The following is a 26,634-nucleotide window of genomic DNA, read 5'->3' on the forward strand; positions in this document are numbered from 1 at the left end:
AGGCGTTCCCAGCAACACCCATGGCCTTTTGACACTGCCCCAGATTTACGAGAAATTGTAAATCTGAGGCAATGCCAAAAGCTTACACCTTCCCAGGGGAAGCATAAGGGAGGTGCAACAAGGAGAAATATCTTTATTTTTCCTCGTTTTTTCTTCTATGTGTGCTGCATTAAGCAAGGGTGCCTGCGTTGGCGTTAGGTAGACTAAGTTAGCGCCAGCGCAGGGGGAAACGCAGAGCTGCACCATATTTAGGCATTCCTGTTTTCAGTTTCTGTTTTTGATAAATTCTGGTGGTTTTTTTCAGTGTTTTCAAGTGATTTCAGTACTTTGAAAAACAGTGGTATCAGTGGTTACACATTTTCGCGCCATTAAAAACATCAGAAACAGTGTTTTTCCCATGTTTATGGAACGTTTTGCTTTTATTATTGCTTGCTTTCTGCACTGATAGTGCATGGTATATAGACAGTGCACGTATAGTGTATATGAGGTCCAAATAGATTTTTGCAAATTAAACTTATTGTAGTACACCATGCAATACTTCTTCAGTCAGTCTTTGGTCATGTGCGCTCGCAATTTACTTCCCATGTAAACTCCTGTGAAAAGGCCCTCTCAACATTGCCACTTGAGAAGGACAATGCAAAAACAGCCAGTACACAATTTGTTATTCTGGCCACTGACATAGCTTTCCATGCCAATACTGGTGTACTCGAAGATTGCTATTCTCAGGGCAGGTTCTGTAACAATTGCATTGAGCTGGGCGCTTATGCCCTCCGAGTTATTGATTCAGAAAAGGGGGTGGTGATGAACAGAGTGCCTGAATTAAGCAGACCACTCTTACCCAGTCCAAAGATCAGGGCTTGATCCATCACCGTTTTTTAGCTCACTGCACCATCCCAGCTCAGAACTTGGCTATATGCAAATTAGTCTGTTCCTGTCCCAGTGCATGATGGGAACAGTGCAAACCAAACTACCAAGCCAATTCTTGAACTGGGAAGGAAACAAGCTTCTGGGGACCGGTTTCTGCCATTTCAGGCGTCGTCGGCCCGGCTTGCTTGAATCCTGATGGTGCAATGAGCAAGGGACTCACATCTGAGTATACCCTTCCACGCTTATGGTGGACAAAATGATTCAGAAAAGGGGGTGGTGATGAACAGAGTGCCTGAATTAAGCAGACCACTCTTACCCAGTCCAAAGATCAGGGCTTGATCCATCACCGTTTTTTAGCTCACTGCACCATCCCAGCTCAGAACTTGGCTATATGCAAATTAGTCTGTTCCTGTCCCAGTGCATGATGGGAACAGTGCAAACCAAACTACCAAGCCAATTCTTGTACTGGGAAGGAAACAAGCTTCTGGGGACCGGTTTCTGCCATTTCAGGCGTCTTCGGCCCGGCTTGCTTGAATCCTGATGGTGCAATGAGCAAGGGACTCACATCTGAGTATACCCTTCCACGCTTATGGTGGACATGTGCGCTCGCAATTTACTTCCCATGTAAACTCCTGTGAAAAGGCCCTCTCAACATTGCCACTTGAGAAGGACAATGCATAAACAGCCAGTACACAATTTGTTATTCTGGCCACTGACATAGCTTTCCATGCCAATACTGGTGTACTCGAAGATTGCTATTCTCAGGGCAGGTTCTGTAACAATTTATTGAGCTGGGCGCTTATGCCCTCCGAGTTATTGAAGCAGTCAAAAATGAAGCAGCACTTTTGAAACTACAGAGGAAATTCCCCTTTATGGGAGGGATCTAGAACTTGCAAAGAGTACCACAGAGATGTTTTATTGACGTCAAATGCTATTGGTGATGAAGGGACATTTCTATGCATCATTGCAAGCCATTTCTCATACATTGTAAAATAAAAGTTCCTGAATTGCTCTTCAACATTGCTTTGCTTACCAAGTGGCAAGCACTCTAACATGGAACATGCTGCAGTGCCAAAGTCACTAAAGGTGTCGCCCAGCCTACTCTCCAGGAGATATTTCACATCTACACCAATTATGCTGAACACTTGGCAGACAAGGGTGTTTTCGGACTCTAGTTTTTTTTATATGTCCACTACAGCAGTTATGTTTTCCTGTAAAAACTTACGAATGCAGTAGAGTGTACATTTTTCAAATCACTATCAATATGCAACCAAAGATCGTCACATTTCTTGCCTTTAGAATCATCAGTCAGCAACAATTCTGTAAATGGTTACCAATATGGATAATATAGCATTCATAGCCCCTTGGAATGAGAACCATCAGCTAAGGGACACAGTTGGGATGACTCTCTTTGATGCCACACAAAGCACACTATGATAAATAATTGCGTTATAGTTCCTGTGCATAAGAAAAGAGTGCACCAGAATGGACTAAAAAGTCAATAGCATTCCTCATTAACTCTGAAGATTGTAAAGATGCTTTCAGCATACCATATAACAAGTGGCAAGGATCTCTTACAGGGAAGCACTTCAGCTCAGGTATCAATTTTGACAGGTCATCACAGATTTTCATATGCATAGCTGAATCACTGAAAATACGAACATTATCACTCCAATCTTTGTTGAACTTGGAAAGAACCTTTTTTGCACAGCATTCCAAGTGACACTCAATTCCATATTTTACAAAAGTCTTGTGTCATGTTTTCACCACTATCCTCGATGCTTGGTGGTAGCGTTCTTTTCATATATACTTGTCACTATACCTTGCATTGAATGTTTAAAGCCTGAGGTGTTGGAAATTAACCTACTATCAATACTGACTCACTAGAAACTGGGGGGCTGATGTATTAAAGGTTTTTATCCATTCTCTATGGGTAAAGGTGATGACACATATTAGGAAAGATTCTTATGAAAGCAGCCAGTTTACCTATGAGTGAAAGAATAAAACGCAGCCAAAATATCAAATATGATTTTGATATTTCCTGATTCTCTACAGTTTATAAAATAATTAAACAAGACCTAAAACATGCTCCTAAACCCTGCATCTTTAGACAAAAGACCTCAAACTGAAAAAATCAAAAGGAAGAAGAAACAATATTTTAGTGGCATCCCTAAACAACAAAACTCAAGCAGAATAATGTTAGCCCAGTCTTTCTTACTGCTAGATCTTTTTCCTTTCTTTGAATGGCATTTAGTTTGTGGTTGTGCAGGTGTTTTTTCAGTGTTTATATGTTTTCACTGGTGAAAGCTATTTCGATTTCAGTGGGGTTTTATCAGTTATTATAGGTTTAAACCTAAAACTGGACAACCTAACCATATTCTAGTAAATATGGTGCAGCCCTGCGCTTCCAAAGGGACAAAGCGTGTTGTTAGCCTTGGCTTAACGACACACTTAGCCACTATATTGTAAATATGCCCAAGGACTAAGTTTGCTCACTGCCGCTGCCCCTTCAGTTCCTGGCTGGTCTTAGAGCTCCCTTATAACGTCATGGCCGGGATTCCGCTGCCTGCTTCGCGGCGAGATCTTTCGTTACATGCTGGATGTTGTGGGGCCCTGAGAGCTAGAGTGCTGGGGTGAGGAGCGAGGGGATATGGGAGGGACTCTGCAGGGCAGTCAGAGTCATTGACTGAGCTGGGGGCAGTTGATGTGGGTCACAAACTCAACTGTTGTAGCTCGCACCTCATTACAATGGCAGTCCGGCATTCCTCTGATCCGTGGTCTGGGATCGGTAGGAACATGGAGGTCTCTGCCACCCATGTCCATCTCCCTCTGTAGGGATTCTTGCATGCTCTCCCAGGCACAGACTGCCACCTTTTTGTTTTCTGATGCACAGCCCAGTCCAGTCGGGGAGTCAGCCAGAATAGCTATAGTTAAGGGAATCTTGACCAGTAACGCCCATCTTCTGAGCAGCGACCAGTGCACAATCTCTAGTCAGGTTTGAGTGAACTCGGCCAAGTGTGCCGCACTGGCCACTGGAGTAGCGACTGCTAGAGCCAGAGACCAATTGGCGCCCTGCAGTGCACTCGCCCCCCCCAAGGCATAGTCAGAACTGATGCAACTCGAGTATGCCGAGGAACTTGGGCAGCGCCTGCAAGCAAGGAGAAATGGCGATGGATATTAAACAATTATGAGAAGGCCTGGATGGACAGCACCTTAGAATGTGAAGAAAGGTGATCTGCATGTCTAGTTTAGACTGAATAATTACTTTCATAACCGATCTGGCCCTTCTACCCCTGTATTTTGTTTTCATTGAAGACTTTGTGCATTAAAGAAACATATATCGCGGGAAGAGAAAGTTGAAGCACTGAGTGAAAAAAACAAAATGTTACCCATCACCCTAAAAACAACATTAAACGTACTCGACTCGAGTAACACATTCTAATCTTTTGTTTACACAAACACGTGTCGTACATCATACTGTGGCAACTAGGCCTGGGCGGCAAATTCCGTTCCGCTCGCGGAATTTGGGTAATTTTGCGTTCTGCGGAGAACGCGAAATTGCCCAAAATTCTGCGTTCCGCGACTTCACTAAATTTTTTGCTTGTTCGCGTTCTCAAGATATTTCCCCCAAGCACGCAAACAGCGATTGCGAACATTAAAAAAGCATTGGGAAAAAGCAATTCTGCGTGTTCGAGGAATTTCTGCGTGTTCGCAGAAATTTTTTACCATTTCGCAGAGATTTGCGTAACGCGATTTCGCAAATTCCGCTCACCCCTAGTGGCAACACGGGAGGCGTTTCTACTATGTTTAAGACAATGCTAAACGATAAACAACGGATCACTCCTTTCATGAATCTATTCAACAATTAAATATATTTCACAGTCTTGTTGCTCAGGATACTAATAGCACACGACCACGTGATCTTGGTGATGCGCAGTAGCACACAACCACTTGATCTTGGTGATGCGCAGTAGCACACGGCCACTTGATCTTGGTGATCCGCAGTAGGCGTCCACAATGAAAGTTTTAGGTAATGGGTGAAAAGTGTCACATTGGGGTGTTGAAAACTGTTACAGTTTATCCTTTCGCTTGCACAGATACCCGTTGGCAGGAGGGCCACAAATGCATTCGATATGTAGAACAAACAATTTGCTCAGCTGAGGGTACTGAACTAATTTCCAGTCTTTTCTCATTATCGCTTACAGCTGCCAATTCCTAAAGTTGAAAATATCGAACAGCTGTACGCAGCCCATTCTCCCTATGAACTGTCAAGTTTGCCGACATCAAAAACAGCATAATTGATGCATTAAAATACTACAAAAAACCCTCGCCTGCAAGTCAGTTAGGCGGCAATACCCTTGACAATCCGACTATTGCTGTATAAGAACGTTTTTCACCAGTTCATTAGCATTATTCGCCATCCAAATGTAGCATAGAGTTTCACCGGCTGATAATGGATTTTAATAAGAGTTTGGCGAGTGTTTAGGAAACAATAACGCTCTTCCATTTTCTTCTTTGTTTGATTTAAAATTTCAGTCAGCTGTAGCAGTCTCTCATTTGTTGTTTTGTCGAAGAAGCGGATGTACAACGGGGCAGATTTACGAGCCCCTTGCGCCACTTTTACGCCGCTGTTGCGTCACGCAAGGTGGCGTAAATGCGGCGCATCCCTACGAGGCATTTACAACGTGACGCATCTATGGAGATGCGTCACGGTGTAAGGCCCTGCGCCACATGAAACCTGCGTCAGGTTTCATGTAGGCGTTCCGGTGCAGGGGGTGACGTTCCGTCGCAGGAACGCCCCTGGAAAGTGACAAGATTTCACTGAGTCACTTTCCCAAAGCTGCTACGTCAATTCCTTACGCCTGCTTGAAGCAGGCGTAAGGAGTGACGCACCATGTAATGTATGGGTTGCCCCTGTGCATTGCAGGAGTTGCGTCGCGCTTGTGACGCGACTCCAGCAATGCGCCGCCCGTACGCCAAAAGATGCGTCACGCATCTGCCCTTCTTTGCACCATGGGTGGCGGAGCTGTGGCGCACAAAAACTGGCACATCCCTGGGGATGCGCCAGTTATTGTAAATCTGCCCCAGGGTCTTTTCCCCGTGTGACTCTGGATTTGGCTTTAAGATTTCAGTTGTCTTTTTAATCCCCGATAATTTGCAATGAATGGCAATAGTGATGAAGATGGTGAGAGCAACAGCAGTGGAGGGTCCACGTAAGAATACTTTTTGTTTTTCACTAATGTTTAAAGCCAGTTATCGTTGTAATTGCATATGCGCTTACTCATCTTGTCATTCATAAAATGACGGATTGCGGCAGAATCACACACAGAACACTGGTTTCATAGTCCAGGTTCTGCTGCTTCAACCCTCATAAACAGCTCAGGTTTAACTTGGAGTTAAAGTGACAAGTGGCTTGGATGTTCCCCCTACACTGCCAAGGCAGAGAGCACATCCAAATGGCATGTCCTACAAAATATAACTGACAACTGGCAACTTATTTATTTTTATTCTCCTCTGCTCGAAGGGCACCATCATTTAACTCTCTCTAAATTGTAATTTGGGGATTTCAGTTAATTAATTTGTTCCCAGTGAGTATTTTAATGTTCATTGAAACATTAAAAGGTTGTTTGTTATGTTATGCATTGTCATCTGTGAAGCACCTCAGGTTGGGAGCTGACCACATATAACTGTGGACATTAGTTCACATCTATTTGTCTGTCTTGGAAGCTACGTTGGCGAGAGCCTTGTAAAACCTTTATGTGAAGTACTCAGTTATTTTCTGACACATGGAGTAACTATTGGTGCTATTTTCATCTCGTTTTTAATGTATATCAAATTTCATGATGGAACTCAATTAAACCAATCCACACATTACGTTAGGATAACAGTACGTTTTACTCATGTCTTGCTGGTTTATTAGGCTTTCCCTTCTGAAGGTGTGGCTAAACATTACTTTTTTTAGGCACACCAAAATGAATCCTCATCAGTTTTCTGAATTCATGTCCATTTCACTGATCTCCCATTGGGTTGTCGCCTGGAATGTGAGGGTGTTCGAGAAAGTGCTAATTATGGCAGCGTATGGGAAAAAATTAATCACCCCTTGCATTCTGTTTGGGATTTGAGAACACACATTGGAATGCCTTGCTTGTGAATCACAGTTCTTTATTCTTTGTAAGGCCATGTTTTTCAGGATTATCAAGAAATGATATGTTTTGTGCGAAACGTGGGTTGGATCAGTCATCTTTCAACTGTTGCAAATAACTCTCTGTCATGTAAATAGTAAATGTTCTTAAGGAATTTCTGTTCCCTCTTTGGACCTTATTTACAAGCCCCTTGTTCCGCTGGTGCGTCACTTTGTTTGACGCACCAGCGGCGCAGTGTGCTGGCCCATATTCACAAGGCCACGCAAAGCAACCCTGCGTTGCTTTTCATGGCCCTGTAAATACAAACCCTTTTTCACTCATCACTTTGGCGCAGGAGCCTTCGACCACTCTTGACATCCAACAGACGTTGAGCAAGTTGACCACTGGAGGGAGCCTGTGAGCTGTGTATCGCCAGAGAACGCCAGAACGCCATCTTCTTCGAGACGAGACGGACGCGGTGACTGCTGCGGCCACCGCGGCCGTTGAGGAGCTGGAGAACCCAGGGAAGAACGAGGAAATAGCAGGTCGGCCGCTGGCCTCGATCTGCCTGCCTGTCAGCCTGACTGCGAGGCTGACCGTGTGGCTACTGGGTCGCCGTGGTCAGCAGTACAGCGGTGAGCCGCGCGCCACGAGCAAGGAGCGATGTGCTGCGGGCAGGTGTGAGCGTTGCCCCAAGCGCTGAGACAACAACACCGCTACAGCAGGGGGGGAAGCATGTCACTTTTGGCCCCCCCATCATCTCCGTCGCTGAGGTGCCGCAGGCAGGTGTGAGCGCTGTGTTCCAAGCACTGTGACAACAACACCGCCACAACGGGGGGGGGGGAGCTTGCCACGTTTGGCCCCACCACCGGCTCCTTCGCTGAGAAGCCTCGAGTTAAGGGCTGAGAAGGGCCGAGAATAGAAGAACAGAGAACCGGTAAACCGGTAAACCCCGGGGAGAGCGAGGAACTGGTGCTGGTGCTGGAGCCGGAGGATAAGAGGACTCGTGTGCCGGTGAGTCAATACCAAGGCAGCAAGGCAGCAAGCACCAGCTGGGGGCTGGGGGGGAGCAAGAGCAAGAGCAAAGCCAGAACTTTAATCCCCTGGCCAGCTTTTTTGGGACAGAGGCAGCGGGCAGCGGCTTTTAGCTGGACTGAGCAGCAGCGGCAGGGGCAACTCTATCTGTTCATCGCGGCGACCTCGGCTGTCCCAACACCACCCCCTCCCCCCGCCGCCCTACCATCGCAGCGAGCACAACTCACCAGGAAAGACAATTTAAACAGGGAAAACTATGAGGACTAGAAACTCGACCTTACTACAAACACAGGAAAAGCCTCGTCCCCATAGATCAGCTAGGAGACGGAAGGCGAAGCTTTTCTACCCCCCAGGAGCGCGGGGCCTGCACCCCGGGCTAGGGCACTGGGACGGGGGACTCTCAGGATCACCCGGTGCTACCGGAGCAACGCCGACGTCCCCAGGTCTATCTATTGCGTTTCCAGCATTGACATCGATCCCACCACCGTCGCAAGTAGCGCCAGTGGGGAAGTGCTATAGCCCACTCAACTTAATTTCCCAGACGCCGAGACCCGGCGCCAACGTTACCACTACTGGGATCCTAGGAAACAGAGACATAAGAAGCTTTTTGTGCCCTCTGGTAACAAGTTCAGCTGAACCACTTAGGACTTCAAGTTGCACACCGCCTAATAAAGCATTGGAGGACGGTCAAACCCCTAGCCCTATTGCCACCCGGGCACTAGGAATCCCTCTATCACCTATAATAACTATGCTCCAGGGCGGAAAACCCCTCAAGTTAGAGGCATCAGACAGGGTCGCACCCAGGCTCGATCATATCAGAACAACAACTCCGACCCACCAATTACTGGAAGACCCTCAACCGACTACGACCCCAAACGGGGTCCCTACGTTTGACGCACCCAAAAGCACACACTCTGACAACGAAAGAAGAGCTTCGGCAAACGGAGTACATATGCTCAATGCGCCCAACAGCACTTATGAAACCAATGAAGGAGGAGGAACCCCAGAATTACTGGCTGTCCGTCAAATCCAGTCCCCGAACCCGTCGAGTTGGAGCCTCCTGGAACAAGACAAAACAGCTCAGCTATCAACGTCAGTGAGCAGCCGCACGGACAGGGGGAGAGGCCTCCAGTGATTGTAGACCACCTATCACTGATCAACGAGACACTCCTCTCAATGACAGGCTCCGCAATAATGCACGCAGACAAGCTCGACGCCCAGATAAATATACTACAAAAAGTCGCAAACCTAATCTCTGGGATTGATTCCAAACTGGATCATCTGAATTCCCTGATCCGCAGAGCACAGTATAGCACATATTTTAAGCCAGAGTCATGCAGTTGCAGTCCAATTCTGCACAGCCTAGAAAAACTCCCAAACATCATGACCACATTAATAGAGGATCTCAAGAAAGAAGCTAGCAAGAACAAGGATTCAATCGCACAGGTCCCAGCTCTAGAACCTCTAAAAACACAAGGCTTAATACATTCGCAAAACTACAGTACAGAAACTCACAAAGGAGACAAAATCGCCTGGGCGGCGCTTCCGTCTACGATTAGTATGAGCAGAACAAACGCTACCCCGACCCAAGCAAAAAATCATGACCGTCAGCATGTCAGCATACTATCACACCGACCAGCCTAGAACTTCAAAATGTATCCAGGAAAAATAAGAAAAAATTAAAAAAATTCAACAAGGCGAACAAAAACAAATCTCTCGCTTCCAGATCCATCCGGGAATGGCTACGGCCTGACAATCAGACGTCTGGTCACATCGAGAGTTAGGAAACGACCCAACTGGCAGTAATTACTAAAACACTAGAAATAACTGAGCCAACGCCTGAAGCCTCTCACTTAACCAATGCAGCAATAGACCCGAGGATGTTGGCCCCTCTCGCAGCCCCCCAGCTAGCTCTAGCAGCGCCAACAAAAAATCAAGCAAATAACCCACAAGGACAAAGCTCTGTGGAAGCGATTCAAGCCCACCCAAGTGAATACGACCCACGCCCAAATAATTCCCAGATCATCGCTCAATCAACGTTGATGATGCGCCGAGTGCCCCAAGCGCCATCGGATGCCACAGAATTGAGGACGCTGAAAACATGCCGCCCAATAATGGCCCACCCAGATTACCACTTATGGCGGCCTTCCAGCGGTCAATGGGGTTAAACAGGCAGGCAAACCCCCACCCACCTGGCGCAGTACAGCCACCACAAACCGGCGGCCAGGCGGTGGATTCCGCCTGCCAATTAAACCACATCCAATCCCAGGATCGGAAAATAATGCTGTACCCCGACTATGCCTCTCAGGGGAAGTGGGACATTCTCAACCGCAGCAATCTTTTAACACTTTGCGCAAACATCCCAGGGCTGGAAGGAATAAAAACTACAGACATTGAAACCATCTCCTTCCTGCTGCCAGACCCGGAGGAGAAAAATGAAACCACGGAGCTAACCTTTGCGAGCCCGGACATGGCCGAGGCTCTGAAAAGTCAGCTTAAGCTATTGGAAAGCTGGGGTATAAAAATAAAAATAAAATCCAAGCCCGCACAAAAATACCCCCTATTTTAAAAAACCCACTCCGCGTATTTCCACTCGGGAAACACGGTACAACCAGCCGGAGGGACCTCACGCTCGCATGCTCCCCTCACCCACGTGCCATCCTTCAGGGGTCCAAAGGCGGCATAAATACAGAACCCCAATCAAGATAACAACTAACCCGACCCAGGGTACACGCATATGCGCAACATTGGGGCGCGCGAGCAAAGACTGGTCTTGGCTGCCGCTAGCACTAAACCCCAGATCCTAACTGATATTGCCCTAAAGACTTAGGCCATCCCCACCGAAGCATGACTAACGCGCATCCAAAATCCTTAGACAAAAATCGGTCTCCGGACAGCTTGAAAATCATGACCTGGAATGTCGCAGGGCTCAAAAAGTTGCTCCTTAACCAAACCGCGGTGAAATTCATGGAGGAGTTGGACATAATCTGCATACAAGAATCCTGGCAGATCCACCCTCTCTCACTAAGAGGATATGCAGAATATGGAAAACCAGCAAAAAAGACCAACATATATAAAACACTCGCTGAAACTGGAATTTGTGGAAATGCCTAATCTTCCGGACACCCTTCAGGCAGGCATCTTGAAAGGCCGCCGTTCGATAAACGGAAATGTTTCATTTTTATTAATCAACCTCTATCACAACCCACATGGGCCTATATCCAACTCGGCCATGCTAACAAACCACCTAGAGTCCTTATTGCTCCAATTTTCCTCCTTAGAATTTATTATTCTTGGCGATTTCAACATCCACAACATAGGGGTACCAACCACACGAAGTCATCAGTCCGGGGCCACTAACGCACTGAACGACCTATTAAAATCCTACAAACTGGCGACAGCGCATTCAGTCCACGTAAAGAATAGCCCAGGGACCTTTGTCGGTCCCACATACAACAATCAAACAACGATCGACTATATCAGCCTAAGTGATAAACTGTAACCCCTAATGTTAAACTTCTCAGTTCACCCGCGCAGTGACAGTGATCATGCTGCCTTAACCATCACGTTGAACTTTATAGTGGATACACGCCATAGGCTTGAATGCATTGGAGCAGCCGACAGTGAAGAATTAATAAAGCTGCCCAGAAGAATCAAATGGGGACAGACCGTAACTACTACATTTAACAACTGGGCAAACCTGTGGACAGGCTGGCCACCGAGTGAACAGAAAAAGGGTGCAATAGCAACTTGGAATGTCATAACAGGGACCCTGGCGGCGATTCTTCGTGGGAACACAGATAGTACAACTCATAGGCATCCCCCAACTGCATATGGATACAACGCAGAAATTAAAACAAGCGCTAAACAACTGAACATGAAACGTAAAGTCTTCCGCAAAATTGGCACAAGCCCAAATAAGAAACAATTACAAGAGGCCCAAAAAAGTCACTCAAAGAAGGTTTGGGCAGCAAACAAGACTATTGTGAAGCACAATGGCTGAAAATCTTTGACCTGTTGAGCCCTGGAAAATCGCAAGAGTTTTGGTACTATTTAAGCAACCTGGGACGAGGCTCAAACCATAGAGAAAACTCTCTTGAAGCTTCCACCTGGGTTGCCCATGTAAAAGCACTCTACACCGAAGACGGACCTGTCAACAAGCAAAACGAAGCATCCACCGTAGGAGATGAACTAGACCCTATCACCGAGAAGAAGGCTCCGCCCGGAAAACTGTTAGTGTCTAAAATTCTAAAAAACATCAGACAAAACGGCGCTCCGGGTCCTAACGGCCTTCCTGGCCACTTATTCGAAGCAAACATTGACTTTTGGTCCGAAAACCTGACCCACCTGTACACTGAATGCTGGCTTCTGGGGGATGTACAAGACTCATGGAGAGGCTCGCTCTTACATCCAATCCACAAGAAAGGCCCCAAAACAGAACCATCAAACTACCGCATGATCGCCCTCCTGGACATCGAGGGAAAAGCCTACGCTAGTGCCATCTTGAGGGACCTTGCAGACTGGACGAGCGAAGAAGGCCTTCTCCCACTCTGCCAAACCGGATTTAGACCTGGGTCCGCCACAGTTGATAACATCACCGCACTTTCTTTTTTGGTCCATCAAGCGCGGTCACGCAAAAGTCCCCCCTTATTCGACTGCTTCATTGACTACTCGGCGGCGTTCGATGGGGTAGATCGCGCCATTCTGTGGAGAAAGCTGGTTCAATGGAACATCAATCCATCCCTGTTAAGAGCGATCCAGTCCTTGTACCAAAAAACGTGGGTGAGAATCAAACTTTCGAGGGACGACGCATCCGCGAAGATTGACACAGATCGAGGCCTAAAACAAGGGTGCGTGCTAGCCCCATTGTTGTTTAACTTATACACAGCGGACATGGAGAGGGCCTTGACTGGGGCAGCCTTGGCTACCCCAAAGATCGGAGGGACCAAAATCCAATTTATGCAATATGCTGATGACCTGGTACTCCTGGACCACACGAGAATTGGGCTACAAAAGGCGCTGACGGCACTAGCCGCATACAAAGATAAAAACAGGCTGGTAGCAAATTCATCCAAGTCAAAAGTAATCATCTTCGGACATTACCCAAAGAAAAAACCATTAAGATGGAGGCTTGGTCATCTCTCGCTGGAAAGTACACAGCGGTACACCTATTTGGGCATCTGTTTCCAGGAGTTGGGGCTTTCAAGCGCCCATTTAAAGACTATTCAAGGCAAAGGTAAAACCATCACCTACGCCATCTGCAAGCTGCAAGCCTCCTTATATGGCCCGTCTACAACGGCTATTCAAAGAGGACTCAAAGCCAAGCTAATGCCGGCTCTCAATTACGCTCAACAGGCATTCCCGGGCAAACTGAATAAAGACCTAGAAAAAATTCACTGTAGAGCCTACAAGAGACTATTCCATCTACCAAGGTGCACCAGAAATACTCTTGTCCGCCTGGAGTTCTCACTCAACCAGCAAAAACTGGAAGAGATTGCCGCCCTAAGTAAATACTACTTTCTAACAACAGCGGCACAAGAGAACACACTCAAGGCAGTCCTGAAATGCATCTTCAGAGAACCCGGGAATCCCTGGTCGGCCACTCTCAATGCGGAAAAGGATCATCTCAATCTTGCCATCGAGTCTTGGAACCCCGAACACGTCAATTACACCGCCATCAAAAACGCGATTAAAAAACAAGTATGCGCGCGGTCACGGAAACTGGATCTGGAGTCACTGGCAAGAAAAGACTTCCACGAGTCTCTATGCCTGCCGCACATTCTGCACAATCCTAAATATCATCTCACGCAGGCCGTGGGCCGCGCAGCCCTTCACAAGATTTTAGCCTACAGACTACATCCGCTGCCCCTCAAAGAATTATACGCCTTCGGACAGGTCGGTTCAGGAGTCCGGGAATGTAGGCTCTGCAGGTATAAACGAGAGTCATTGGCCCATCTTCTATTCTGCTGCCCGGCTCTGCGCATGGCTCGCAGTCTTTATCTCAGGCCAATCTTAAGACAAGCAGGGTCACGTACAGCAAAGGAGGCGATTAACCATCTCTACACTCTGACCACGGTAAAACACATGGCCTCTTTTGGAAAGTTTATCCATCAGACACGGTCCATGCTGATGGTCACCGAGGGTTTGAACATATAGAGACTTTGCAGACCCATGTCTTACTATGAACCCTATTTACCGTATCCACTAGTGCTCAGGGAGCTACCACATAGACTGACCTCCCGAAACTCCCTTGGTTTTAACTTTTGTAATTTTGTACTTTGGTTTTAATGTAATGGTTTCGAGTAGCCAAACAATAATGTATTCATTCATTCACTCATCACTTTGCGTGAAAGAGGCGTGTTGTGGGTGTTGCTCTGGGTGTTCCCACTCAACACTCATGGACACTACCCTACCCTACACTACCCAGGTTTACAACATTTCATAAACCGGGGAACGCGTCAGAGTCCTACTCCTCACCAGGGGAGGCGTAAGGAGGCGCAATGAGAAGAAATACTTGTATTTCTCATCGTTTTTTTCTGCAGCACACACAGAATGAGGAGAACACAATCAGTGATTGTTTTTGTGCAGGAAGGTGTCTATTGTGCAAGGGTGCCTGTGTTGGCGCATGGCAGCGAATTGAGCGCAAGCGCAGGGGAAAGCACAGGGATGCGTCATATTGTTGTAAATATGACGTATCCCTGTACTTTTAAAATGACGTAGCTCAGCACAGTAACATGGCTCGCAGCGCCGCCCTGTGTAATTTTGTTGTAAATGAGGCACTTTGTATACAAACTGGACAGAGCCATATTTAGGTCCTTAAACTGATGGTTTTGCCTCATCTGTGATCCATACTTGCCATCATGACCTCTGATAGCAGGGGCTGCTTAATCTATGTCATGTTATGTTATGTTATGTTATTTTTACTTATACCGCGCACAGCTGCCCCAGCGAAGGGGCGTCCTGGCGCTTTGACAAGGCAAACACAACACAACACTGAAGAAAATCAGGAAGGCCATAGGACACAGCATGAGAGCTAAACAAATAAAATGGTCTTGATGGCCCGTCTAAACTGAAGAGGTCATCAATAGCCCGGATATGCGGAGGAAGAGAATTTCACCAATTTGCCGCTAGCACTCGAAAAGAGCGGCCACCAGCTCTACTTAGTCTGAAGCGCGGAACCACTGCCAGATTCTGACCCAGAGATCTGAGGGTTCGCGGGGGAACATACGGTATCAGCAGATTCTCCAAAATTTGGGGAGACGTACCCTTGAGGATTTTAAACGCAAGGCAGAGGACCTTGAATTTGATCCTATGGTGTACGGGGAGCCAATGGAGAGAGTGCAAAGATTTGGAGATAGAGCATCGCCTTGGCAGACCTATCACCACTCTGGCTGCAGCATTAAAAAACTCGCTGCAGGTGGGTGAGTTCTGACTGATTAATCCCAGCCAACAGCGAGCTGGCATAATCCAGCCGAGACAGCACTGATGCTTGAACCACCAGTTGCCTGGTGGATGCATCAAAGAATTTAAGGATAGGTCTTAGTCCTCTAATGATGCCATAGCAAGAAGCCGCCACCTTCTTGGTATGACAGATGAAGCCGAGGGTCGGGTCAAGCCAAACCCCTAGATTTTTTATCTCCGATGCTGGAGAGGGGGTCACACAGGAGCAAATAAGCATTAACAAATCATAATCCTCCCCCCAGGATAATGTGCTGCTGCTAAACATTTATAAAGGTCCCAAAGGCGAGACCTATTGGCTATGTCAATGCTTGTTTCTTTTTACCACTCTGACCTCTCTGTCTCTTTTAAAGGTGAAAAGGTGACAACCTGAGAAGGACGACAGGAAGCAGTCATGGGTCCTTTATAATGTGAAATCAGGTAAGTCTTCATTACAAGCCTCATGCGCAGTGAGCCATGTATAGTGGCACACTGCACAATCTCGCTCTCTCATCCTGACCAGTACTGAGCTACTTCAGTTCTACATGGCTTTTTGCCTGGGAACGACTTGCCTGCATACATTATACCTGGAGCAGGTATAATGTGACACAGGGCTTTACAACGTGACGCATCTCCCTAGATGTGTCACGTAAATTGGCGGCATTGTTTAATGCACCGTTGCGTCAAAAAAAGTGACGCAATGGCGGCGCAAGGGGCTTGTAAATCTTCCCCGTGGTGAGGATTCCTTACCTGGAGCCCTGGCCTGTCCCGCTGACTCTTGCCCTTTACGAAAAAGGATGGTCAGGAGAGCTCTTGAGGGGGGCCTCCCCTCCCTAAGTCCCCCCTCCGCACAGCTCTGCAAATGCACTTATCAGCTGTTTCTGCCATGCCCCACTTAGCGACTACAGTTCCACATGCACACCAGCCTCTTGTTATGCATTTCTCTTCCAATCAGTACAGCATGCCACTGCTGCCTCCTGTACTTGTCCTACTTCCGCCCCAGTTTTTGGATTTATCCTCAGTTAACGACACTGCGGCAGTACGTTGATGATATTTACTAGTTCACCATAACTGAATCTACAAGATCACCACTGATTCTCACACGTTTCTGTATCACTGTATATAATGTTGCATGAAAGTATGCTCCTACCGTATGACCAATAGGAATGCCACTTTGGAAGCTATTGCCGGTTATAATTATTGTATGTAATGTAAAACCCAATAAAAACATTTTTTTAAGTACCTTTTTATACTCTCTGCTGAAATGAGTGTTCCTCCACCCAGTCCTACCTGCAGCCCCCCTCCACAGATGCCTTGAGACCCTCACGGTGAGTAGCCAGTATTCCAATGTGAAAGGTACAATTAGAAATCCTTTGTAAATATCCAAATTCATCCAGACTTAGGGGCCTATTAGGATGGCGGACGGACCTGTGTCCGTCCGCCACCCCAGAGGAGGAGGGACCGTCCGCAGGGGCAGCGGCGGTCCCTCCGTGCTAATTAGGATGTGACCGCCACCCTGGCGGTCACATCCTGTATATTTAACATTTCCGCGGGTGCTGCTTGAAGCAGCACACGCTGCAATGTTAAAAAAGGCATGTTTACCTTTGCATGCACGAAGCTGCAGGCACCGCGTGGTGCCTGCCACTTCGTGCACGCAAAGGCAGGGGGGTACCATACGTACCCCCCATATGCACCCCCCACCCCTCCTTCACCCCTGGGGGCCCGCATCGGGCCCCCAAAGTAAACATCGTATGCCTTTTCTCGGCGGAAATGCTGCCTTGGAAAGGCATAGGAGCACAGCCATCCTAATATGGCTGGCGGTGTCTGATAGACACCGCCAGCCATGTTAGAGCTTTTCCGCCGCGGTCGGAAAGCGACCGCGGCGGAAAAGCGGCGGACTGAAAAAAGATGCCCCAGCCATCCTAATCTGGCGGGGGGTCTTTTCTCATTCCGCAGCGGATAATCCGCATCCTTCGGGCCGGCGGTGGCTTCCGCCGGCCCGGAGGATGCGGATTATCCGCTATCATAATGGGCCCCTTACTTCCCACCTGTTATTGACCTAGGCTCATTTACTATTCTAACTCCATTCCTTTTTTAAATTTCAAAATATGTTATAGAAATTATTTTTATCAAGAATATACTGTATTAATTAATCAGGGTCTTGTATATATAGTTTAAAAATCAACAATGGTAGGGGCCTGTATTTACATGCAAGTCCTCATCCTCCTTGCATTCATGCACCTTGGATGACCTTGGAAACAATATTCCATGAGTCTGAAGAAAGGCTGTCTGTAAGATCATGAAGAGTACCGGGTCTTACTCTTACTTCTCTATCTTTTTTAGGTCTCGCCTGCGACAGCGCATGCACTGCCTCTTCGAGACATTTAGTAAGTGGCTTTTAAAAGTGCCACCAGAGGCTTTTGCTGGCCTACAGCTTGCGTTCACGAGCCCGTGCACAGCTGCCAGCTGTGTTTTTATTGCTGTAATCAGACTCTTCTGCTAGCACTACCCCCTCCCTTTTCCCCCTCCTTTCTGGTCAGCTTCATTTGTGTCTTCTAGTTGTGAATCATGCTCCTCTCCTCGAACTTCCCCTCCCTTCTCCCCCTCCTCTTCGTCAGTTTAATTTGTGTCTTCTATCACTGTGAATGCCCCTGCTTCCACCAGCCACACAAACCACCAGCTGCCAGTGCACGCTTCCACCAGGCACACACACCACCAGCCGTCAGTGCACCCTTTGACCAGGCACACACACCACCAGCCGTCAGTGCACGCTTCCACCGGGCACACACACCACCAGCCGTCAGTGCACGCTTTCACCAGGCACCCACACCACCAGCCGTCAGTGCATGCTTCCACCAGGCACACACACCACCAGCCGGCAGTGCACACTTCCACCGGGCACACACACCACCAGCCGTCAGTGCACACTTCCACCGGGCACACACACCACCAGCCGTCAGTGCACGCTTTCACTGGGCACACACACCACCAGTGCACACTTTCACCAGCACACGCACCACCAGCTATCAGTGCACGCTTTCACCAGGCACACACACCACCAGCCGTCAGTGCAGCAGGCAGGCTCTTCTCAGAGTTTCTTGGTAAATATGTGTTCGATGCCTGGGAGGGAGTGGGTCGAGTTTCCTTAAACCATGCTGAGTATGCAGGCGCAGTGCATGAACTCCTGTGTTAGTGAGTCATGCTGCCTGGGGCTCACTCACTCCACACTTGTAAATTGTGCAGGCACCAGGCTTTTTTTCATTTGCAAAGTTCGGCGCATGCACACAGCTAGGCAGCCCCCGCACCCCCGGGAATGACTGCTTCCTACAACCAGAATGGAAACAACATTCAGATCAATGAAAACAAGTTCATTTGATGCAAAGAACTGTTAACAAAAACCATCTCCAGCTATTGTAGATCTAGCAACTTGAATAAAACAGCAACAAAAAACAAACAAGCATTGGCATAGCCAATAGGTCTCGCTTTTTGGACCCTATAAGTATTTTGTTATGCAGCAGAATAACCTTGGTGCAACAACACCAACTGTTGCATGGCTAAACACTTATAAGGTCCCAAATGCGAGACCGATTGGCTATGCCAATGCTTGTTTGTCATGCACCTTTCCTCACCTTCTTCACCCTTGTCATAGTAAGGGCAACCCAGGCATAGGATGACAAGATTACTGGTAACTATCTATCACTGTGCTCACTCACTGCTAACAATGTATTCTGTAATATCTATGATTCCCGGCAGTTACCTCAAGGTTGAAGAGAATGTTGAAGTCCGGGATGCACACGTGCTTGTCCTCCATCTTCCGGCGCATGTTCTTGATGGCATGGATCGACGTCTCGTAGTAGAGATGCCTCTTCCGGCGCAGGGGAAAGTCTTTAACCCAGCTGTGGCAGATCTCGTGCAGTTTGCTGAAAACTGAGCGAGCCAGTTTGATGCTCTCAAGCTCTGCAATGGAAGAGCAAGGAACAGGCTTAAGAACAGTTCCTGACGTTTTGTTGTGCGATTCAAATCTTATGACCTAGGATTTACCTTAGCCAAAAGACATTCAAATAGAATAGCAAAGCCAAAATCTTTATAATGCACCACCTCCAAAAGAGCCACTGGAATTTTTTTTAATTTTCACCATATGTAAGTGTGTGTGTGTGTTTTTAATTTTCACCATATATTTTTATGTATATATATATATATATATTTTTTTTTTTAAAGCTCCAAATCTCCCGATCCTGGGAAAAAATTACCGCACTCCAGGGGAACCTTTGCAAAACTTTATTCCGGCCACAAAGGACACAAACGTTTCGGCGTAAAGCCTTCTTCAGTGTTGATGTCACACTCGAGGAAGCATGTATATAAAGCAGTATTTTCTATACATGGAAACAAAGAAGGGACAAACTTTCATATATCAAAAGCAGTTTCCATTTTGTAGTGGTGTGCAGACCAAAACTTCTAGTCTGCTGATACTACATGAACGTTTCCTGAGGGAATTTCAAATGCATGAAACCCATATGGCTTACAATTAATTACAGTTGCCAGCAATCAGCATTCTTCCTCAGTACTTTACATTTCATATAGTATGTTTTATAACTTTACTTGTTCATAAAGCCGTGGATCGGCTAATGTCCCTTCATCATGTTTCCTCTAAGCGTGAATCTCATCGCTCTGATAAAATTACTAAAACATGCTCCATATATACATCTAAAAATACCCTAGGAGGTTTCATTTCATCACATTATTATCACAGCTATAGTTGTTTTGATCCCTCAGAGACTAAACACAAATGAGATCAAAATTACAGCCAAAATCAAAATGAATAAGATCAGTAAGAGTTCTCTCAAATTGTTCACCTACTTTTGTTCATTGCTACATTTTCTGGTATTATATATTCAGGCTTAATCATCTTCCAAATGAATCAAGGCCCCAGATGTGCAGCTAGCTCTTCCCCGCTGTTCATTCCTCTCGGATATTTTGTTAAGAGATCTATAATGTACCTTGACTCAAGGCGTCTAAGTTTACGTAACCTGTCCCCTCCTCTTGGATTGGCAGGAACATGATCTAAGCCATAATATTGAAGTTTGTTTCAATCACTTTGGTGAACTTCTGCAAAGTGACGTGCCACTGGGTAAGATGGATCTATTTTGTCTATGGCTCTCAAATGTTCCAATATTCTGATTTTAAGTTGGTGAATAGTACAGCCTATATAGCGCAGCCCGCATGGGCACACTAGGCAGTATACTGCATAGGGAGTTCTACAGGTTAGGAATTTTTTTGTTTCCCTAGTCTTATGTATGCCCGGTATTGTATGCGTGAAAACCCTCTTGCTATGGGCACAGTCCTTGCACCTGCCGTAAGGAAAGAAACCTTTCATTTTTTTCTTAAGGTTTTAACCTGCTGTTGTGGTTCCTCTAAATGACTTCGCACTGGATGTATGACGTAACAACGTGTGTTATTACAAAGCGTGCTGTTACATCGCAGTCGTTACAACGACTGCATGTTACCACGCTATGCCTTTACAACGCAAGTCTTTACATCGACTTGCGCTAGGTGGCGTGCTAACATTAAAAAAGTGTAATTTACTATTCCAACTCCAGTCCACCTATGTGCTAACATTAAAAAAGTGTAATTTACTATTCCAACTCCAGTCCACCTATCAGTAGGGAAGGTGTTGGGATAGTAAACTACATAATTTTTAATGTTAGCACGCCATCTAGCGCAAGTCGATGTAAAGACTTGCGTTGTAATGGCATAGCGTTGTTACATGCAGCCGTTGTAACAACCGCGATGTAACAGCATTGCGGTGTAATAACCGCGTTGTTAAGGATGTTTCCCCTTCGGACTAACATGTCTCGAAGTGATCTTGATTTTTTTCTAAATGTTACCAGGGGTAAGTTAGGGATATCACCCTTGATGGCATTATCTGTTTTAAGAATGTGCCAGTTTTTCCTGAGCATTTTCTTAAGATAGTTATCTTCAACTGAGTAAGGTGTAACCATCCGGAACTTACTCTGACCATCTTCTTGTATCATTTCCCTTTTCTCTATAAGTAGTTTCTGTCTAGGAATCCGTCTCACCTTCTGCATGGTTTTTGTGAGTGACATAGAGTCATATCCTTTCAAATCTCGCTATGCATTCCGAGGCAGCCGCCTCGAAATCCTGATCTCTTGTACTATTCCTTTTTATCCTGAGGAGCTCCCCATAAGGAATACTGTGAATGAGTTGGGTGGGTGATTGCTGCTAGCAAACAGTACTGAATCCCCCGCCGTAGACTTGTGGAAAAGAGCAGTGTGTTCTGGTCCTCTTCAAATACCCTCAGGTCCAGGTAGTACACTACCACTGGACTCACTGACCCCGAGAAGTGCAAGTTCAGATCATTATTGTTTAGGACCTCAATGTAATCATAAGCTGATTCTACGGTACCCTGCCATATGATGAATAAATCATCAATATATCGGTACCACTGCACTACTCTGCCTTTGACCTTGCCCTCAACGGTTCTGGGCACTTGCTCCTCCCACCAGCCAGCGAACAAGTTCGCATAGCTGGGGGCAAAGCAGGTGCCCATCACCGTACCAGATAATTGTTTGATAAACTGGTCCTCGAGCAAGAAAATATTATTTGTAAGGCAGAATTCCACACATTCAAGTAACATTTGGTTATGCATAGCATAGCGTAGTTGATGTTTCTCCAAATAAGCTGGACAGCTCTTAGACCCTGCTGATGATCTATACAGGTATAAAGGCTTTTTATGTCCAATACCATTAATAGATAGCTAGGCTCCCATGATACTTTAGCTATCTTGCTTAAAAAATCTTTAGTGTCTTTAATGTATGACTCTAACTGTGCCACAAAGGGAAACAAGAAATGATCTATAAACATAGATAGATGTACCGTTAAGCTGTTGACTGACGAAACAATAGGTCTCCCCGGTGGGTTCACATTATCTTTGTGCAGTTTGGGGATATGGTAGAAGGTGGGGACTACCGGGTTATTGCTACGAAGAAATAAATGTTCCTCTGTCCCCAGCATAGATTTTCCAAACCACTTGCTTATCAGTTCATCATAGGCTTGGATACTTGCTTGGTAGATTCCACTTGACACCCTTTCATAGTTCTTTTCTTCAGAGAGTTGGCGTAATGCTTCCTTCTGGTATTTTTCCCTGGTTTGGACAACGACATTTCCACCTTTGTCCGAAGGTTTGATTATTATTGTCACATCCTTCATGAGGTTCTGTAATGCTGTTGTCTCTGCCATAGTAATGTTTCCTCTTGTTCCTCTTGTTCCTCGTTGCCCTGTCTTATTTGATCTAAACTTGAGTAAATCATTCGCTATCGCTTCCTTGAAGACATCAATAGCGTCTAATGGCATTTGGGGATTGAAGACTGATACAGGTTTGAACGGGCTTTCTTCCCTATCCTGTTCAATACCTATGTTAATTGTTCTCTCTGGTATAGTCCTCATAGTGGATGAATTCTCTTCATTCTCTGATCGCAGATCTTCCAAAAGTTCAATAGTTGATAGATCTCTCCCGGTCAATACATCTGTGGCTGTTAGTCTACTAGACATTTTCTTAGAGTCTTTCGTATGTGACCTCAATTTAAAATACTTGTGTAGTTTCAGTTTTCGTGTGAAACTAAAGAGGTCAATCCTTATATATATATATATATGTGTCCCTCTGATTCTTTCTTCGGTTTGGATCATTTGTGGCATATATATATATATATATATATATATGTATATGTATATATATATATATACGCATTCACTAATAATCAGCGGCTGTAGATATTGAAATACAAATAGAGCATGCAAGAAAAGTACATTTATATCTATTAAGTGCCGCACTTTTCAAATGGCGTAAATATGGGGTAATGCCAAAATTAAGACCAGGGAAAAGCTGGTCTTACCCTGGCGCAACGAGGAGAAATGTTTAATTTCTCCTTGTTTTTGCTGTTTCTATGTGTGCTGCAGCACACATTGAAACAGCAAAACACCATTGATTGTTTATGTGGAGGAAGGGGTCCTTCATGCACATAAACAATCATTTTTTTAAAAATGCTGTTTTGCAACTACTATGTGTGCTGCATTAAGCAGCACACACAAAAGTTAGAAAACTCCATTTAAAGGTTGTTTATGTGCAGGAAGGTGTCCCTTCCTGCACATAAACAATCAGTCATTTAACTCAGGCACCCTTGCACTATGGTGCAAGGGTGCCTGCGTTGGCGCTAGGCAGCTTAATTTAGCACCAGCGCAGGGAGAAACAGAGGGGTGAGCTGTAATATTGTAAATACGGCACATCCCTGTCTTTCTTTTTTTTTTAAGTTTGAAAAGCTTTATTGAATAATAAAGACAAAGTAAAACATCATTACAAGAGCAAAAATTGTAGTACAAAATAAGAATTAAGATAAATAAACCTAGCAATCAAAAGACAGAAAAACCCCATAAGAGGCTAAGATTATACTGAGAGAAAATGCTTTTATAACTTTTGTAATTTTGGGGGGAGGGAGAAGAAGAAAAAAAGAGGGAGAAGAAGAGGGGGAGGGAGGGAGAGAAAAGGGAGATGAAGTACATAATGAAACAATGCAATGAACTGGCAAAAAAAATGCAAATGCATGTTTAGAAAGAAAAAACAAAGTAGGGAGATAAGCATCAATAAAATAAATAAATTATGGGGCACATTTAGAGAGAAAATCTGTTAAAGGGGACCATAATAAATCACGTTTAATCAAAAGAGAGGTAGTGGAGGCACATGCACGATCCAACCTATGGTGGTGGCAAAGTAAATTCCACCAAGCATTATAACAGACATTCTTGGTGTCTTTCCAATTAGCAGTAATAATTTGAAAGGCAATAGCAATACATAAATCAACAAACTTACGAGTAAGAGGGGGAACATCCCAAATAGACGCTAAACCACCCAAAAATACAGTGGAAATATCAAAAGGAGCATTGGTAGATAAAACTTTGTTGAGAGTAATCCAGATACGAGACCACATAAGTTGTACTCTGGGACATAAAAAGAACATGTGTTTTAAATCACTAGTTATACAGGAGCAAGACCAACACCTTTTCGAAACTAGAAGTTTAAATTTAAAAAGTTCACAGGGGGTAATGAAATAGCTTGTTATAAAAATAAAATAAAGTCTGTGTGGTGCTAGCAGAGCGGGAGGTGTAATGCAATTTGGACCAAATAGAATCCCAGAGCAACCAAGGTCGAGTTCCCAAGAGACCACAGAGGATTTGGAAAACAGGAATAGGCGTAACAACCTACGCGTTTATGGTGTTCCAGAAAATTCCGAAGGGTCTGATATCATTCTCTTCCTGAAATCTCAACTTCTGCCACTCACATGTATTCCTAAGCATTTAGATGTCAACATCCAGAGAGCCCACCGACTTGGTCCGAAACAATCCTCTGGCTCTTCAAAACCTAGAGGCATCATTGCGTACTTTCTCCTTTACTCCGACCTTATGGAAGTTCTTCATTCTGTTAAACAACACAAGCAGCTGGTATGGTCTGGTCATAAACTTTTCTTCACCCAAGATGTCTCAAAACCGACTGCTGATCGTCGCAAGGAATTTTTAGACTTAAGACCTACACTTCGCTCCATGAATGCGAGATATGGACTCATTCATCCATGCTTCTTCAAGGTCACGTACAAGGAGAGATCCTACAGCTTCGATGATCCGGCAGATCTTCGCAAGTTCATTGACACTCATAGGGCCGATAGCATGGATCATAGTGGTTCTTAATGTTTAATGTTTTTATTTGCTCTCTCTATTTGCTGTGGCCCACTTCTCTTTACTTTTTATTAATGTGTTGTCTTTTTTTCCCCTCCTTGTTCTTTAGGTCGAGCGTTCTGGTTCCACTGGTCCCTTCTCTCCCTAGTCTCGTTGCCTCACTGTGCGTTTGTTTTTGTTATACCCAGTACGCCGCTTTCCTTCATGGTTGTCCGGTAAGTCTCCTTCATTTGTAGTAAATTGTCGGGCCTGGACACATCTTTTTTCTTCTTTGTCTCTATTTTTCCTTTGTTCACTCCTTCTTGTGTCCGAGCTCTCGCTCTCTTTTTAAGTGGTGCGGCTGCCTTCTTCTCACATCCCTGTCTTTCTAAAGTGATGGACCGTGGCAAATTGTAAATATGGAGCTATTTTTTGCCATGCATGCAACGCGAGGATGCAGATTTTCATGTTGTGTTGTGTTGCACTAATCTTTGAAAATGTCAGTTGTACCATTTTGAATTTGATGCTAATATCCACTGGGAACAAGTGGACTGCTCTGATGGTTGGTTGGACAAGGTCATTACTCTGAAGATTCTAGCATGATACTTATGTCTCTGTAGCTTGTCTGGTCTGCTCTGCCCAGCCCTCCCTTAGTTTCAGAAGTACATGCTTTTTGGAAAATCTCCTTTTTAACCAATGACCATGGTGAAAGGGGGCCTGTGTTACTGGCGGGCTGTTTTGCGCAGAAAGGCATAGCTTCCAGCTCAAAACAATCCTTAGAGGCATATTCTTGTTTCTACGTGTGAAGCAGAATACATCACAAATAGACCGAGGAAATAACAAGCAGAAATTAAAATATTTGTCCTTGATGCGCTTCACTTGGGAAGGCATTGTATTTTTACGCATTCCCGGGCTTACTAGCTTTAGTAAATCTTGGAGTGCGCTAAAATCCATGGGTAGATCTAGGGGAACGCTGAAGCTCATCCCATGGAAGTCTTCCCACGCAAGGTGTTCTGGTACTTTGTAAGCCATGCAAAGTACTGCAAAGTGGGGGCCCAATTTACAAAAAATTGGCGCAGTGCAGCATCGCAAGTATTTTCGCTGCACTGTCCTACGCCAATTTGATAGGGCAGGAATGCACTATAATTACGAGATACATTGCATTTGTTTCCTTTCAGCCAGTGCTAGCACAAAAGTTGGTGCCTAGCATCAATGCAGGCACTCTTGCACCATGTTACAGGATTGTTTTTGTGTAGGAAGGGACACCTTCCTGTACAAAAACAATCCAGAGAGGCATTTTCCTTGCTCTATGCACAATGCAGCACCCATCGAAAGTGGAAAAAAGAAGAAGAAATGCAAGCATTTGTCCTCATTACGCCTGCTCAGGTGAGGCGTAAGGATTTGGCACTGCCTCAGATTTACGTTATTTTGTAAATCTGCAGCAGCATCAGAA

The 26,634-nt window shown here is 45.5% G+C and overlaps 1 protein-coding gene across 2 annotated transcripts in view; it reads right to left on the minus strand.

The window, feature by feature from the left end:
* The window catches only part of PPM1E (protein phosphatase, Mg2+/Mn2+ dependent 1E), a 708,925-nt gene that overhangs the window by 169,152 nt on the left and 513,139 nt on the right, over positions 1-26,634 (minus strand). For both annotated transcript variants that reach the window (XM_078683583.1, XM_078683584.1), the window contains exon 3: positions 19,219-19,418. In XM_078683583.1, the coding sequence (XP_078539709.1) occupies positions 19,219-19,418 (200 nt within the window). The remainder of the gene's footprint in view (positions 1-19,218; positions 19,419-26,634) is intronic.

This window comes from Lissotriton helveticus, chromosome 3_1, assembly GCF_964261635.1.
Source record: "Lissotriton helveticus chromosome 3_1, aLisHel1.1, whole genome shotgun sequence".
Classification (NCBI taxonomy): domain Eukaryota; kingdom Metazoa; phylum Chordata; class Amphibia; order Caudata; family Salamandridae; genus Lissotriton; species Lissotriton helveticus.